The sequence below is a fragment of the Mytilus trossulus genome, chromosome 1, assembly GCF_036588685.1.
Source record: "Mytilus trossulus isolate FHL-02 chromosome 1, PNRI_Mtr1.1.1.hap1, whole genome shotgun sequence".
Classification (NCBI taxonomy): domain Eukaryota; kingdom Metazoa; phylum Mollusca; class Bivalvia; order Mytilida; family Mytilidae; genus Mytilus; species Mytilus trossulus.
In genome coordinates this window covers 5,243,256-5,261,158 of record NC_086373.1, presented here as the reverse complement: position 1 = coordinate 5,261,158, position 17,903 = coordinate 5,243,256, and the positions used below count along the sequence as shown (strand labels likewise).

Genomic DNA, 17,903 nt, shown 5'->3' with positions numbered 1-17,903 from the left:
TTGTTTGCATGGTGGTGTATGGGCTCTCCAGTTAATCTCCATGGATGGATCAGGTAACTCATCATCACCAAAAGTAAGTTAATATATCTCTGGTGTACCTGCAGAATTCAAAAGTTTGTTGGCTGTGCAAGTTCAAGTGTCACTTCAGGCTACTCTTGCTTTTATAACTAGCCTGAGAAACATTACAAAGCAAGGAGCTTTCTGACAAACTGGACAGTAAACAGAAAGTGTAATGTTGTCAAGAACGTCATTAGGTGATGGTCCAACGTTGGTAATGTTAAATTATTGTTAATGTCAAAAGTAATATATAGAGAGAACACAACACTCACTCTATTGATGGAGATTATGCCTTGAATATTATATATTCTAAATTGCACGAATAATATATACCAATTTGCTTTCTTAATTGGAAAAGCTTGACATACTGGTCAAATAAAGAATATTTAATAGAATGTACCATTATCTAAAAAAATATCCATTTATCAATATATATATTTTCTAAATTGCACGAATAATATATACCAATTTGCTTTCTTAAATGGAAAAGCTTGAAGTACTGGTCAAATAAAGAATATTTAATAGAATGTACCATTATCTAAAAAAATATCCATTTATCAATATATATGCCTATATACTGAGCTGCATGATTTTATTTCATAAAGATACTATTAATTAAGCTATGAAATAAATCTCAAGGAGAGACAACTCTTGTGAGAGAAGTCCTGAGTATCTCTTGTTTTACCTGAAAAAATCTCAACTGATGAAGAATTTGTTCCATCACCCATTACAAACTCATGATGTAACATTGATAGGCTTGATCTTTAGATAGAGTCAAATTTGTGTCCAGGCTTAGCAGATATAAACATTTCAAATACAATTATCTAACTCAGCCGATCAGAATACTGGACTTGTTTCAAGTACAAATAATGTACTGAGTTAATCTGAGTAAAGTTTTATGACCTTGAGCTATAGTGCCTCTATTATGAGATAAGTTTGGCAATATCTAACAGTAGCAATTTCAATGATAATTAATCATCAGAGGTGACATCTTTTACATGTTAGTGTTAACTCTGATGATGACGGGCTGTTATGTCATCTTCATCCCTGGATAACTGCTATACAATTAATGTTTGAAATAATATCTCCAAACCACACCAGATCGTCTTCCTGCTCCATGATGATAAAATCCTGCATCAGAAGCTACATCAGCTGAATATAAATATACCTGGAAAATAAATAAGCATAGATGCACATATATCCGTAAAATAAAGCTTACAGATAAATCAAAATAAATAAACCTTAAGTAAAGTAAAGTATTTATGCTATTTACTAGAGGCATTCTAAATGATTTATAATTCTAGAATTAAAATAACATGTAATAATATTTATTACATCAAAATGCTTGTGAGCACTGAAAGATTGCTATTAGCCAAGTTCGGATGGGACTCGAGTACTGACTCAAGTTCCATATGAACGGTAAATAATTTTGAAGAGAAAGGACTCTAGTTTAACGGAAATACAAGGCCCCTACTCTAAATATGTTAACATTCAAATTTGATTGGATCGACGTCATAACATCCGGGATATCGAGTTGATCTCTAGTAACCCTGCCACAACCCAGGGCTCATTGAGTTCTAATGACAGAAAAGCTATATCCAATGATAACAGGTGTTATATATGACCATGTCAATCCTATCTACTCTAGATATCCATCCGAACTTGGCCTTCATTTACAATTTTGTGAATTCAATTTGATTGATAGCTAGGCAAATTATAAATTTGAGTTGGAGTTATCTTTCTTTGTTCTTGGTTGTACATTTGTAGTTGAGCCTTTTGTTATAACAGATTCATGTGCCATACCTAACTTATGTAATATTCATGACAAGTACTGCTTATATCAGACAGACATACGAACGGAAGAATGGACCCTTAAGACCAGAAAAACATATCGCCCCTCTACTATAGTGGTTAGGGCATAAAATACATACCCCATGTTTGTCAGACACATTATAAACAAAATGTCCATTATTACTTTGCTCATTTAAAGAGTCTGATGTAAAGTTTGCCTAAAATAGATAAAATACATACAAGTTATCATTAATCAAATACATACATGAATAAACGTTAAATCAAATATATACATGTTATCCTAAAAATAAAACGTATACGTGTAGTAATCTATATTAAAACATATCCATGATTTGATTTGAGTTTTGGTGTTTTAACGCCATTTTTTAGCACCACATTTAGGCTATTTCTTGGCAGTCAGTTTTTATTGGTGGAGAAAGCAGGAGTGCCCAGTGAAAACCACCAACCTAAGATTGGAGTCCAATGCACCCACATGAGCGGGGTTCGAACTCACAACCCCAGTGTTGACTGGCTAGTGATTATAGTAGTAACTACTTGGACCACTCGGCCACCAAGGCCCCAATATATCCATGTAATCCTATATAAAATCTTAAATAATATTGTTATTGAACAGACTGATGAAATGAAACAAAAGATCTTCATTTGTGAAGCACATATTTTTGTTTAAGTTAAGTATATTGGCATTTAATTTTAGTGTAAAATGCAAATGTGTGTCTGTTGATTATATAAAGTGTGTCATTCCATTAAATACTATGCCAGTTGTTATCAAAGACAAGCTGAAGGCATATTATATATAACTCTGTACTCTGGTACTTAAAAAATATAGTCCATACCTGTATCTAACACAAAGCTTCAGAATAGTTTTTGTGATGTCAATTCAATTAAATGTGCTTGGTTCATCTTTCAAATAAACATTGACATATTATATCAACATCTGTTATATATATTAAACACATCCTATCAAATAAGTCTCCTTACCACGTTGAATGGGCAGGGCTGTTCTAAGTCACATGATGGGGAAAATGTAGCTTTTCCTGATGGCATCTGGCTACCTCCATAAAACACATATATTCTTCCATTTTCTAAAAGATTAGTACAAAAATACCTTGATAAGTTCTGGTTTAATGGTCAACTTGACTGTTATTGAAACAATTTTGTACTCTTGATGACCAATAGTACACCAAGAGTTCATAATCACTGTTATTTCATCAAAAGCTTTAGATATGCCAGCACTTCATTTATCTTAGCAACAATTCAGTCATTTCGTTGTTCATAACTGGTCATCAAATAGAAAGGGATTATTCTTGTCATGAGAAACAAAACAGGTGCCCCCACAGAAGCAAATGATTTTTTCACTTTAGTTTATGTTGCTCTCAAGTTTATAATATACTGGTACTATTTATTGTCTTTTTCTTTAAACAAAGTGTTATTTGTCCTTTCTATATATGCATTCTTATTTTCATATACAGTAATATCTTTTCTTCACTGAAACTTTTGAAGATAATTGAGATAGCTTACTGATGTACTGCCATTCAGATCTATCTTTTATTCGATTAGGCTCACTTATTATCAAATCATCAAAACCATCACTGTTCAAGTCACAAAACTGAAAGAAGCGATTAGAAAATCATTTAATTAACTTTGCACAGTTGGTAGTATGTGTGCACCTAAATCTGCTTCCAAATACATAAATACAAATAAAACTGTTTCTTAATGTGAACAAGTTTAGTATAATTATGATTGATAAACTTGGATAAAAAACAACACTTCCAAAAATTCACCAAAAAAATATTTTGTATTCTGTGTACCTGCATTTAAACTACTGTGGATTCATCATTTATTTTATGGGTACCAATTTTTGTAGATGGAGGAAAAATTTCCTTTTTCATGGATAATTAATTTCTTGGTACTGCCAAAGTATGCATATTCTTTTTTTCCCGTTTGAAAGGTTTTAAACTAGTAATTTTGGGGCCCGTTATAGCTTGTTGTTGGGTGTGAGCCAAGACTCCGTGTTGAAGGCAGTACCTTGACCTTTATAGTTTACTTTTATAAATTGTTATTTGGATGGAGAGTTGTCTTATTGGCACTCATACCACATCTTCCTATATCTATATATTTATAGCCTTTACAAAAAAGCGTACTGAATTGAACATTTAAATTTGTGGTACACTTATACCCAAGGAATCCATGAACATTGGTATACTATGATAACTAATGAATTCACGGTATTTCTCTTTTTTTAATCATAATAACTACAAACCTTAACATCTTGTCCAAATCTTGCATATTTTCTGTTGCCATCAAACTGTGCTAAAATATTTCCATCTTTACTTGTGTAATTAACTAATATAACACTGCCTGCTCTGTAAATATCTTCAGTAAAATAGTTAAATCTACCATCAACATCATTGCCAGGTATACTGTAGGCAAGAACTAAGTTCTCTTTATCGTAAGGGAATCCTATGTCAACACTGTAGCCTGTTGACTGGTATACGGAGCTTCCTGTTAGGGTTAAATTTGGTTGTTTCTTGTCAAAACTGAAGATGTGAGATTGTCCTATTACTTGTATATCATTCTGAGAGTAAGAACAATTTGATCTAAAATAGAAGAATTAAAAATATAACAAACCTTCTTTACTTGAAGGTGTTTTGAATAATAAACCTTACTGATCAGACCAGTTTCAATACCATATAATAAAGTTCTTATTATATTAATTATTAACTTATAAGTGTATAATCTTGGGAACATAATAAATCTTTCAATTTATTTGCCTCATGTTTTTTCCTTTCATTCTGATGACCAGATCCTATTAAACTTAAATCTGTGAACTAAGATGTATTGTGATTTTTGTGTTGTTTGGTTTCTGTCTTATTCAGGTATATCTAACACCTATAAACAAGGAATTATTTGGATCTAGAATAATTTTGAATTCTGGAAAATTGTTTAGAAATGCATGATGAAAACTAACCCAACTAAATAGGGTTAGCCATGCATGCACGCATGGCTAAGGTTTATTTTACTGTCACTATCATTTCAGTATGAACTAACTAACCATTTAGTTGGGTTAGTTTTCATCATAAATTTCTCATCAATTTTCCAGAATTTAACATTATTCCAGATTCAATTAATTCCTTGTTTATAATGCATTTTATATCTTTCAATAAAACTAACACAAAGTATAATAGTATTTAGTTAAGTTGTTCATTTTAACTCTTTTAAAATGTTTTATTATTTCTCATAACTCTTATTCATAGTAAAACTAAACTCTTTTTAAAATGTTTTATTATTTCTCATACCTCTTGATCATAGTAAAACTAAACTCTTTTTAAAATGTTTTATTATTTATCATACCTCTTGATCATAGTAAAACTAAACTCTTTTTAAAATGTTTTATTATTTATCATATCTCTTGATCATAGTAAAACTTAACTCTTTTTAAAATGTTTTATTATTTATCATACCTCTTGATCATAGTAAAATTAAACTCATTTTAAAATGTTTTATTATTTATCATACCTCTTATTCATAGTAAAACTAAACTCATTTTAAAAATGTTTTATTATTTAGCATACCTCTTGATCATAGTAAAACTAAACTCTTTTTTAAATGTTTTATTATTTATCATACCTCTTCTCCATTATTAAAGATATTCTCCATATAATAATATTACACATGTACAAGTAATTTTTAAGACTTACAAGAAAAACTTTCTGTAATTGGGTGAACTGACCATTACTGTATTTCCTTTGGATGTGATGCTATGTCCAAACCATGCATAAGGTTGCTAAAGTACAAGATAAGTCAATTATCAAAGAATATTAGCAATAAATAAAGTAAAATTGAGAATGGAATAAAATTGAGAATGGAAATGGGGAAGCTGAATGACTAGCAGATATGTACTATAGAAAAGGCAATGAAAAGATTAAGACCTTTAAAGGCTCCCTGAACTATGTTTCCTTATTTTGTATTTTTTGGCATGTTCTCTTAAATTTAATGAAAACTGCCATGCCAATTCAATAAATTGGGTGATTCCAACAACCAAAACAAATCCTAAACAAATGGTGTATTCAAATGACCATGGTATATACAAATAAACAGTAACGTATCTTTATAAACTTATTCTGAAATTGAAAAAATTATATAAACATCACGAGACAATGTACATCATCATAAGGAAAAAGGTGTGACTATGTCCCTTCTTCTAAAATTAACTGAGAAGACACAAATACATACCTGCTTTTCTGGTAACAGTTTTGTCTGTAGCTTTTCAAATTCATAGACACTTTTGGCTACAAAGAAACAAAATTACCAGAATAAGTTTGCAGATTAGTTAAAAGTTATACTTTTAGATTATTGTTGGTTACAATATCTCAATGAGATTGACATTCTTGTTGAGTCTGTCACTGTTTTCAGCGAGAAAAGCAATCGAGTACGGTAATTGAAAATTTATGATTGGCTCTGAAAGATTATGGAAATACAACCCAAGTATTCAAAAAGTAATTAGATAGAATACAAATATATATTTATTATAAAATAACTTTTGCAAATAAATAGTTATCCCGAAATTGTTAATGGAAAAACTTTTCATGCATTCTAAAATAAAGTTAGATAAAAGACACCTTTAATGTTTTTGGAAGCCATCAGTACAGCAATAATTCCACTCTGTTCATATCCAGCTGTATAATATGGTGAACCAATAAGTAGGTCAGGGAATCCATCATTATTTACGTCTGCTTTGTTTAAACTATAACCTAGGTTACAATATTTTACCTTTAAATAAATACTAATTATTTATACACTGAAAAATTTTAAAGGTAAATAGCTTTAATTCTCAGTACCAGAATCTATTATTTTCATTACAATCTGAAAACTTCAACTGCATGTTTTAAATTCTGTATTACGGTTAAGGACTTATATAACAAATATGACAAAATTGTTAAATATATGATTTTTTTTTTGAAGGAGTATGTTCGATAAGGTCCTAAAATGGCCCCCTTTTTTAGCGTAAATTTCAAATTCAGATTTATCGACCAATATCACGATAAATTACAGCTAATACATTGACTAGCTAGGATATAACCCATTTTGTTGAAAATTTTACATTTTTGCGTTTCATTATGACGTCACAAGTTGTACTCATATTGATTTTTCAGGAAAAAATCAATGAAAATGGCTAAATTTCCATAGATTATTGGACAGGAAACATAGAGCACATACGTCAACAACAAAGATATTTTAAAATAATGTTTGTGAAGACATTTCACATGTCTTATTTGAATCTTAAGCTTGTCGACGCCTGCGCTCTATGTTTCCTGGTCCTTCATTTGGTTGAAATCTAGCTGATTTTGTCAAATTTCACCAAAATCCCTTATTTTGACCTTTTTTGGATGTACAAATCAACGTGTTAGAATTAAACTTTGACAAAAACAGTTCTGTTTAACTTTCTAACATGTCTTTATGGCAACTTAAAACATTTATTGTCTTGAAACTATCAACTTTATAATTGGGGCCAAATATGGCCCTTATCGAACTTACTCCTTTGCATACTGTTATATTTTATTTGTAAAATAAATTAACAAAAGATGACTTTGACTAAATAAAAGTATAGAATAACTCAATCTACACTGGCAACAAAACAATCTTTATATTTGAAATATCAAGTATAACACAAAAGAAGATAACTTTTGCATGCCTTGATGAAGTTTTTGAATTATGCAGATATATGTTCTATTGTGTAGATATATGTTCTATTTTAGCTGTATATGTCAGCTGTTTTCAATATTTAAAAATTACTTATATATATTACAGTCTCCTTGGAAAAAACGAATGCTTATTTTAATGAAGTCTGCATCACATTATGAATAGATCTGCATTTTTTGCAGACCTTCCTGTCTTTCTTATAACAAAAAAAGTTGAATAAAGACTTTAAACAATTTGTATTTTCTTAAAAATAACCATTAACTTTTTCGAAGTGGAATTTTTAATAAATCATATTTGATTCCATAAAAGAGGGACGAAAGATACCAAAGGGACAGTCAAACTCATAAATCTAAAACAAACCGAACCCCCAACGCCGTGGCTAAAAATGAAAAAGACAAACAGAAAAAAACAATAGTACACATGACACAACATAAAAAACTAAAGAATAAACGGGAGCGTAGCTATAATCCGACAACCCTAAATTCCGAAAGTCCGATGGTCCGATAGTCCGACAGTCCGATAGTCCGACGGTCCGATATTCCGACAGTCCGATAGTCCGACACGAAGCTCTTCTGCTGAGGGGGAGGGGCTCGATCTTCTGCTGTAAAGGTATGGATATCGTCCTATATAAATTGAATACATTTTTGTAACTTCATTGGGGTGTAAAAGCGTTGACCGAAGTACATTTTGTTTGAAGCGCGGAATCTTTGCTCTCACCCCATATATCTCGTATTAGGTCACTAACATACCATGTAATTAATAATATTGAAGGAGAGACACTATTATATATGTCTCTGACGGATGTTTTGACGATCTAGACTGCCTATACATTAACCCTTGCACGGTCGGTAAAATGCTCTTACTTATATTTAAAGTTCTAATCGGCCGGTCCGTTTCCAATGTTCAACAAGTGGAAGTTTTTACCGACCTTGACTTTCTAATGTAGATTATAATAATCACGGTCCACTGAACATAGAAAAGGATAGTGCTGAGGGGGCATCCGTGTACTTGGGACACATTCTTGTTCTGATATGTTTTTGCATTCAATTTTTTCTAGATTTAATCTTTTTAAAATAAGGCGAAGGAGTATATTGTGAAAGGGGAAAGTCAAATTATTATTTTAAAAAAACTGTAAAAGACACAATTATTAACGACATAAAGCATATGTAATGACTGTTAATCAACAGTGCGTGTATTTGACACCAAAGCTGTCAAGTAAAGCCATGCACTGAAATGGGTCAGGTAATTTGAGGTTACACAGCTAGTTGAATTCCTTGTCCAAGGAGAATTACGAATTTACCGGCATTGCAATCATTTATGAAATCAGTCTGAAGGCTTTGAATCTAGTGACTGAATCGGGTCATTTTCAGAATTCCCGGGTTATTTATTTTTCTCAGGTCACACCCGCAAGATACGGGTCAGTTCACAGGTATGAAGACGTCTTACTGATCGAATTGACACATGATTTTTTTGCGTAAAAAAATAAATTACAATCGTTCCATGTCTTTATAGACATGTTTTTAAGAGACAAGTGACTGTGAGTCGGACTATCGGGCTGTCGGATTAAAGGACTGTCGGACTATCGGTCTGTCGGATTATAGGACTGTCGGACTACAGGACTGTCGGATTATGGGACTGTCGGATTATGGGTCTGACCCCGAATAAACAACACGAACCCCACCAAAAACTAGGGGTGATCTCAGGTGCTCCGGAAGGGTAAGCAGATCCTGCTCCACATGTGGCACCCGTCATGTTGCTTATGTGATAACAAATCCAGTAAATAGTCTAATTCGGTAGGTCACATTCAGGAAAGGGAAGGGGATTGTAGTTACGACGTAAGGGACATAGCAGATATCATTTGTGAAACGGTTATTCCATACCGGTCAACCAATTTGTGATGGCGTCCGTAAAATTTACGAAGGGATGATTTCAACTTCACCATTTGGAACTCTTGGTTTAATAGCTTCCTTGTGAGCAGTAACCCTCTATCAAGAAAATCATGATAGGAAATGCAAGCAAAGGAATACCATATCAATTGGGAGATATATACCCCGTATGCAGGTGCTGCTGGAATGTTGCTACTTAGAAATGGAAAGTTCACAATCGGAAAACTGAAATCATCTCTTTTGTTGTAAAGTTTTGTTTTTAACCAACCCTCATTGTCAATTTCTAGATGTAAGTCATGAAGCCGACATAACTCTATCTGTAGTATCCTTGATCTCCAATTCGATGGGATAGATGCGTTCCACATAGTCACCAAATTTTGAATTGTTTAGTGAAAGAACGTCATCTATATAGCGGAAAGTAGAGTTAAAGGAAATTGCTAACTTCTTATCTTTCTTCCTAAGAAGTTCCTGCAAGTATCTCAATGTAATACAAAAATATAACTAGTAAATACAGTATAACAGAAAACAATGTAACTTTACCTTACAAGTAATAACAACATCTGGTTTACTGTACTGTCTCTTGTTCAACTGGCCCAGATAAACTGATACCAAGCCCTGCCAAAAACAATAACAAAAAAATATGTAGCTGGAAAATTAGATAAAAAACAGTTGATGTTTATATTATTGAATATGTTATTTATGTTAAGTGAAACTAAGTATAAAAGACAAACATAAATAAAAAGGCTACCCAATTAAACTTAGCTAATAGAGTCTATTACGGAAATAGTAAGCCAGACTAAAACTGGATTTTCTTGTTCCTTCTCTTTAATAGGTGCTGTTATTATTGCTAGATTAATGCACAGATTTTATAAGATATTTTCTCTATTGATTCATTTGTCAAATTTTAAATTTCAGAAATGTTGGCAGACATGAATCCAGATAAAGTCAACATAACTTGAAGGGTATATCATGTCAGCATCACACATTGGCGTAAGACCGACATTCACTAGATGTACAGAGAAAATTAATTAAGTCCCTGGTGCACGCAAGAGAAATGCTATGCAAATTGTTAGACACATGTTGCACAAGTTTGATGTACATCAAAATGCAGAGGTTTATATATGCTTGTTAAACTTCAGAAATTTTTTATGCAGCATAACAATTTCATCGAGCTCAAGAATTTACCTAAACATATTTTGACATTCAACGAAACTTGCACTGACATTTATAGTGGCATATGTCTTTTTTACAAGACCAAGTGTATCAAAAAGTGGTTTAAACACCCCATAACTATCAATTACACATCTAAGACACTCAAAAAGTAGTTCAAACACCCCATAACTATCAATTACACATCTAAGACACTCAAAAAGTAGTTCAAACACCCCATAACTATCAATTACACATCTAAGATACTCAAAAAGTAGTTCAAACACCCCATAACTATCAATTACACATCTAAGACACTCAAAAAGTAGTTCAAACACCCCATAACTATCAATTACACATCTAAGACACTCAAAAAGTAGTTCAAACACCCCATAACTATTAATTACACATCTAAGATACTCAAAAAGTAGTTCAAACACCCCATAACTATCAATTACACATCTAAGACACTCAAAAAGTAGTTCAAACACCCCATAACTATCAATTACACATCTAAGACACTCAAAAAGTAGTTCAAACACCCCATAACTATCAATTACACATCTAAGACACTCAAAAAGTAGTTCAAACACCCCATAACTATCAATTACACATCTAAGATACTCAAAAAGTAGTTCAAACACCCCATAACTATCAATTACACATCTAAGACACTCAAAAAGTAGTTCAAACACCCCATAACTATCAATTACACATCTAAGACACTCAAAAAGTAGTTCAAACACCCTATAACTATCAATTACACATCTAAGACACTCAAAAAGCATGGTTAATAGTCCCAGGTATAACCAGGACATGTTTCAAATACATTCAAGGGATGTTTCTCCTTCATAGTGTGCATTCCATCCAGGTAAGACAAACGCTTCTTCAACATCCAATAAATGCTTATGGATGCTTCCCTTACGCCCTGAATTCATTTAAAGCTCGTTGTGCACAGGATGCACATATAATTGATAAGTTTAACTGTGTCCAAAATTACTATCATATTAGCAGTGTACATGTTTTTTTACCACGCCAAGTGTAGGTAGGTGCTATATACTGATGTGTGATGCTGGAAATAGCTAAAACCTAAAGGTCAAAATTAACCAGTAGGTCCAGATGAGAAGACATTTTAACAATATATTGGATAACAACAGATAACATAATACTTAGATAAAAAAACATATAGCATGAGCTGAAAGGGGTGTTGCTAAACGGCGGAAACGGAAAACGGAACGGAAACGGAAAGAAATTTTCATATAGAAGGAATTTAAGGGGGGAATAAAGAACTATGAAAATCAATCATTCTTGTCTTGCTGGTAATATTTGCTATCAAAAGTTTCTATCAATTCATATATATATTTTTAATAACAGGCGAACATGCAAGTGAGAAAATTCGTCATATAAGGTCAATAACTCCTATAAGAAGTAATTTGACGCGAATGGACATAAGGTAGAGCTCAGCATTCTAAACAAATTGAGATGATGAAAACAGGAAATATATCAAAGAGGCAACAATCCGACCAAAGAGCAGACAACTTTCGAAGGCCACCAATGGGTCTTCAACGCAGCAAGAAAATCCCACACCCGGAAGTGGTATCAGCTGACCTCAAAATAAAATTGAGTACTAGTTCAGTGAAAATGGGCTTCACACTAAACTCCAACATATATAAATGAGATTAAATTAAAAAAAAAAGATAAAAGACTATCAAAGGCCAGAGGTTCCTGACTTTGGACAGACGCTGGGTTAAACATGTTTTGTGAGATGATATCCCAATCCCCCCTATACCTATAGCCAACATGGAATAAAGAGACACATGTGAAGCAATACACACAGTAAAACTCATTTTAAAAGAAGTCCGAGTCCCATTTCAGATTAGACATGTTTTTAACATCAGGTTTTCAATATTTATTACGCTTTTTAATAGACAGCACTTGCATTTTATCCCTATGTTTTAATTTTAACCTTGTCGGCTGACAGACAGGGTTACCCAACACTGTTTTTAAACTATATACACCAATGATAAGGATAATGATAACGATGCAGGCGATTCCCTCAAAGACACATGTCAAATAATATTTGGACCAGAAGTTTCAGAGATAATATCAACTAAAAAGGCATCAACGAAATTGTACCACTATACAAACCGTTACTTCCAAAATGGAAAGCCAGAAGAAATAGGCCATAGAATGTAAAAACAAAAATAGACCTTAAAATACAAAGTGCATTAGCAGCTAATCATATTATTATTCACAATTTTTCAACAATCATTAATACTAGCTTGCTACCTGATGAATGGACAACAGGAGACATTTGTGCATTTCTGCTTATTAATTATCTCAAACATGCATTCTCTGCAAGATGCTGCAACATATAGTATGCTACAACATCATGCGTTTCCCTCAAGATTATTATAATAGCACCAATGCTTTACGTCTTAGATGCATGATTTTTTGTTTTTTTTGTTTGTTGCTTTGAATTAACTGTCAGTTAACTGTGAGTACTCTCAGATCTGTAGCTAGTGACTCTTTGTGGGATGTACAAGTAACCGGCCACGCCCACGTGTATTTGTGTCCATCTGCTGAGTTAAGCCTTTTTAACTGTTTTTTTTTGTTGGTTCTTATTTTGTTATGTTATACCACTGTCCAAGGTTAGGGGTCCACATTCTGTATGTATGTCAAACATCAACATGTCCAACAGGCCGTTGCTTCTGAGGTATCTCAAGGAGCTTTTCTGGTTAAAGTGTTATTTAGTATATGATATCAGTGATATCTTGGAAAATCAGGTGTTTGGCCAGTATAAACATTCAAACGATCAGATGCGTAGTGTAGAATAAAGTATCATTTCTGTCATTAAAAAAGAACAGAGAAGAATGACTTTTCAGTTGTCTTGACATAGCACCAAAATCATTAAAGACTAAAGTAACTTTCAAATTTCAATACATGTATTCCTTTTGTGTGAATGAATAATAATACATGTCTATGTTAACGGATGTCAAATGTGAAGCTGAATCTATTTACCCTTCCTGAGCAACTAAGTTCACCCAAGTTTTTCATGGGGTTTGTGTTGCTGAGCCTTTAGTTTATATGTTGTGTTTTGTGTACAATTGTTTTCTGTTTGTCTTAGTTTTTTTCTTTTTTTTTCTTTTTTAGTCATGGCGTTGACGGTTTGTTTTCGACTTCTGAGTTTGAATAACCCTTTGGTATTTTTTCACCTGTCTTTCTATGCTTTCTACTATAGTAAAACAGCATACTGAATGAGTAAGGACGTGTTCACACCGAACGCCATGTACAGTAAACATGTTTACAATTAGTTTAATGTTAAATGTACACTGGTTTCACATAAAATTTGTTCACATCTTTACACCTGGTTTAGTTACCGGTGAAGTTTTGTTCACAATTACTATAAACTATATGTCATTTATAAATGTTTATTACACAGAATCGAATTAAAATTTCTTGGACAAATTTTCTAGCGGTGATAAAAGCAATTTTGATGACTTGCACCTATTTCAAAGATACTAATGATGTCTCAACTACCAGAGGCGGATGAAGGCATTTTTTAAAATGCCTGAAGTTCCAAACATTGATCCGAAGAAGGGGGTTCAAACTACCGGAAACCACCCCATCTAAATCCTCCACTAATTACACAATACATCACATAGGCGACAAACGAAGAAGAAGAATTGTGATGTTTAGGCACGATTATTTGATATTCTGGGGGGAGGAGGATTTTGAAAATAAATAACTCGGCCTTGATAATCACAAAAAATAAATGATTTGTTCCGGGGTAGTTTGAAAATAAATTACCTAACTTACAATATATTGAAAATAAATAACCCAGCAGGTCTAATCAAAAGTATGAAATGGCACCAATTTTTTTAATAATATAAGTATAAACATTATTTAAAGATACTTAAAATGTCTGAAAAACTTGAGGTATATTATCTCAGTAAACCTTACCTCACTTTTATTTTGCTTTTTTTGCCAATTTTGCTTTATCATGCACATTCAATTTGGTCTTTTGATGTTGTCCCTAGAAACTTTTAAGTCTTACACTGAATTTTTGCTTGGAGATCAAAAAATTATTAAAACAAAACTTGCATTTTCAGATTATGAAAGGGTCTTTCGGAACACCCAGGAAGCATGATCTTGCATCATTTTTTCTGTAGCCTTTTGTACCTTCAGTGGCTCCAAAACCCTTCAATTTTTTTTTCTCCTCGCTCCGATCGGCGAAACATGTCGGCCAATACTTTTAAAAGAGGCTTGTTAAAGCCACACTTTCAAAATATGTACATGTATGTCTGCAGTACATGTATATGCAGTTGGGAATATAAATGATTCATTTCTGCAGAGGATGATGATTAGTTTTGATTAAATGGTACATAATGGCTTGACTAAAAATGTACTATTTATATTAAACAAATCCTTAAAAAATGTTCATTTACAAATATCATAAAATAAAGTGGTGAGAATGAATAATCAGTCCATTGCTTTAATGAAAATGAAAAATCTTGCTTCAATAGTACAGAAAATGAATAATCTGTCCTCTTAGTTTACAAAAATAAATAACCGATCAAAAACAAATCCTCCAACCCCCCCCCCCCCCCCCCCAAACCCCAACCCCCAGAATATCAAATGGTTGTCCCCTTAAGGGTGTTTTAGTGAATTAAATGCAGTTATGAATGAAACGTTGATTGACCAGTGGTGAATATTTCTGTGTTGTACGTCTAGTCAATTCGGGAAGATATTCAATTCGGGAAAATATTTTAAAATGAATTATGTGTTTGGCAATGATTATGCTTTGAGTCAGGATTAGGGGTTCAGGGAATGACCATTCAACCAAAAAAGGGTGTGTGTGTAATATTTTTTTCTCCATTAAAAGTATTCTGATTCACAAAATGCTGAAAATATTTTGTTCACTGATGAAAAATTTCTGAATCCAGATATTCCCCATACCTTATAGAGTTAAATTTTGAACCAAATTATTTGATTGATAGCTTTGAATACTAAATAAAAAAAATATTTGCGCTTTATTCTTTCTGTTTCCATTTTCTGTTTCCATATTCTGTATTCCGTATTCCGTTCCGTTTTCATTGTTTAGCAACACCCGAGCTGACATTGCCTTTTTGGTCTAATGGCATGTGAGCTAAATACTCCACAATTTTGGATTAGCAAAAACTTACATTATAATCCAGGGGACTGTCATTCCAATAAGATGGACTGCTTACAACAATATCATGAACTCCATCTAGATTAATATCTAGAACAGTTACACTGGTGCCAAATCTTGACTGTTTCTACAAGTATAATTCAACTTGGAAAACACTTAGGATTAATATATAAATGTTTTACCTTTCTCTCAAATTCAACAACCTATAACAAAAAAGATAATTTATGTTCAAAGATTTAGCTTGAAATATTAAAGTTGACACAAATAATGTCTTATGTTGGTATGTTGTCTGTAAAAACAAGAATGCGTCCCCAGTACAAGGATGCCCCATCCGCACTATCATTATCTCTGTTCAGTGGACTGTGAAAATGGTGGGAAATCTCTAATTTTGCATGGAAATTAGAAAGATCATAGCATAGGGAACATGTGTACTAAGTTTCAAGTTGATTGCCCATAAATGGGACATGAAAATAATCCTTTAAATAAAATCAGCGTCTGTTTATCTTTTTAAGAGCCCCTGAGATCACTCACTTCTTCCTTTAACTTAACAAATAACTAACCTTGTCAGCACCCTCTATAAAGGAGACATTTAGCTGTTCCAGCTTATGATCATCCAAATTGATAGCTTCATTATTAAACAAATCTGTTCTGGACTCTGTTAATAGAAAATGTCATAAAATTTTTCGGTTTCAAAAAATTTCTCAAGAAGTTAAATACCTCTGACTTTTATATTCTTTGCCTTTGGTTATTGTGCCAGCCGTCTCTGTTAAGAATTAGTACTTACTCTAAAGAAATGTCTTATATTTTTCTTATTCTAATCAAATCAAATGAAATATGTCCTTGCTAATCATAACTGATAAGCATTAAACTAATACATGTGATCACAAGGTTACGTGGGGTAGGGGTAATTAAGTTTAAAAGTTCCAAATATCCTGAAAAAACAATACTTTTGATTGAAAAAAAGTCATTTCAAAGAAATAACTGCAATAAACAGTTTGGGTCACATGACTTATTTGTAGATCTTGTATTGCAATTCAATTTTGCCATTACTGTTCCTGTTGATCTTTTCTAGTTTTAGGATAATAGACAAACATGCTGAAATTTGGTACGAAATAGACATTTTAGAGCAATAGCTTATTAAGAAGGGATATAATTACGAGACTGTTGTCAAGTCATTAAAGATTGCATATTTTGGCGTTAATATTGAGTCACTGATAAGGTCTTTGCGTCGGAACTAAACACATTTATTCTAAAAACAGTTGTTGGCATGACACGGGTTATGTTCTTCTCATATATGTTATGATGGTATGATACTAAACCCCTTACGGGAAGGATTGTGCCTGATGTTCATATGATGAAATGATAATCTTTCAGTCAGTTTAATTGAAGTCTGGAGCTGGCATGTCAGTTAACTGCTAGTAGTCTGTTGTTATTTATGTATTATTGTCATTTTGTTTATTTTCTTTGGTTACATCTTCTGACATCAGACTCGGACTTCTCTTGAACTGAATTTTAATGTGCGTATTGTTATGCTTTTACTTTTCTACACTGGTTAGAGGTATAGGGGGAGGGTTGAGATCTCACAAACATGTTTAACCCCGCCGCATTTTTGCGCCTGTCCCAAGTCAGGAGCCTCTGGCCTTTGTTAGTCTTGTATTATTTAAATTTTAGTTTCTTGTGTACAATTTGGAAATTAGTATGGCGTTCATTATCACTGAACTAGTATATATTTGTTTAGGGGCCAGCTGAAGGACGCCTCCGGGTGCGGGAATTTCTCGCTACATTGAAGACCTGTTGGTGATCTTCTGCTGTTGTGTTTTTTTATTTTGGTCGGGTTGTTGTCTCTTTGACACATTCCCCATTTCCATTCTCAATTTTATTTTAGACCAATAGCCCTATAAGAAATAAAAAAATTGCTCTGGATAACAGATAATGCCTATTGTAATGCAATTTTTATGAAACAACTTTTTTCATTGGCTAAAAGTTACCATTGAATCCACAGTTGACCAGTTGTCACTAAAGAGGGACCCACTATTGCAAATTGATTGGATCAACAAATGAAAACAAAACAACACCTACCTCAAAATCACTGTTTTGATGTGATTTCATCCAAATTTGAATTGTAG

General features: G+C 32.7%; 1 protein-coding gene across 2 annotated transcripts in view; it reads right to left on the bottom strand.

Moving 5' to 3' along the window:
* Nucleotides 1-496: 496 nt before the first annotated feature.
* Nucleotides 497-17,903, bottom strand: part of LOC134712811 (phosphatidylinositol-glycan-specific phospholipase D-like) — a 60,069-nt gene continuing 42,662 nt past the window's right edge. For both annotated transcript variants that reach the window (XM_063574728.1, XM_063574720.1), the window contains exons 15-25: nucleotides 16,338-16,432; nucleotides 15,791-15,904; nucleotides 9,996-10,070; nucleotides 6,489-6,639; nucleotides 6,103-6,158; nucleotides 5,568-5,653; nucleotides 4,130-4,466; nucleotides 3,388-3,475; nucleotides 2,848-2,951; nucleotides 1,989-2,066; nucleotides 497-1,225 (exon numbers count right to left, since the gene is read on the bottom strand). In XM_063574728.1, the coding sequence (XP_063430798.1) occupies nucleotides 1,124-1,225; nucleotides 1,989-2,066; nucleotides 2,848-2,951; nucleotides 3,388-3,475; nucleotides 4,130-4,466; nucleotides 5,568-5,653; nucleotides 6,103-6,158; nucleotides 6,489-6,639; nucleotides 9,996-10,070; nucleotides 15,791-15,904; nucleotides 16,338-16,432 (1,286 nt within the window). In that variant the 3' untranslated portion in view covers nucleotides 497-1,123. The remainder of the gene's footprint in view (nucleotides 1,226-1,988; nucleotides 2,067-2,847; nucleotides 2,952-3,387; nucleotides 3,476-4,129; nucleotides 4,467-5,567; nucleotides 5,654-6,102; nucleotides 6,159-6,488; nucleotides 6,640-9,995; nucleotides 10,071-15,790; nucleotides 15,905-16,337; nucleotides 16,433-17,903) is intronic.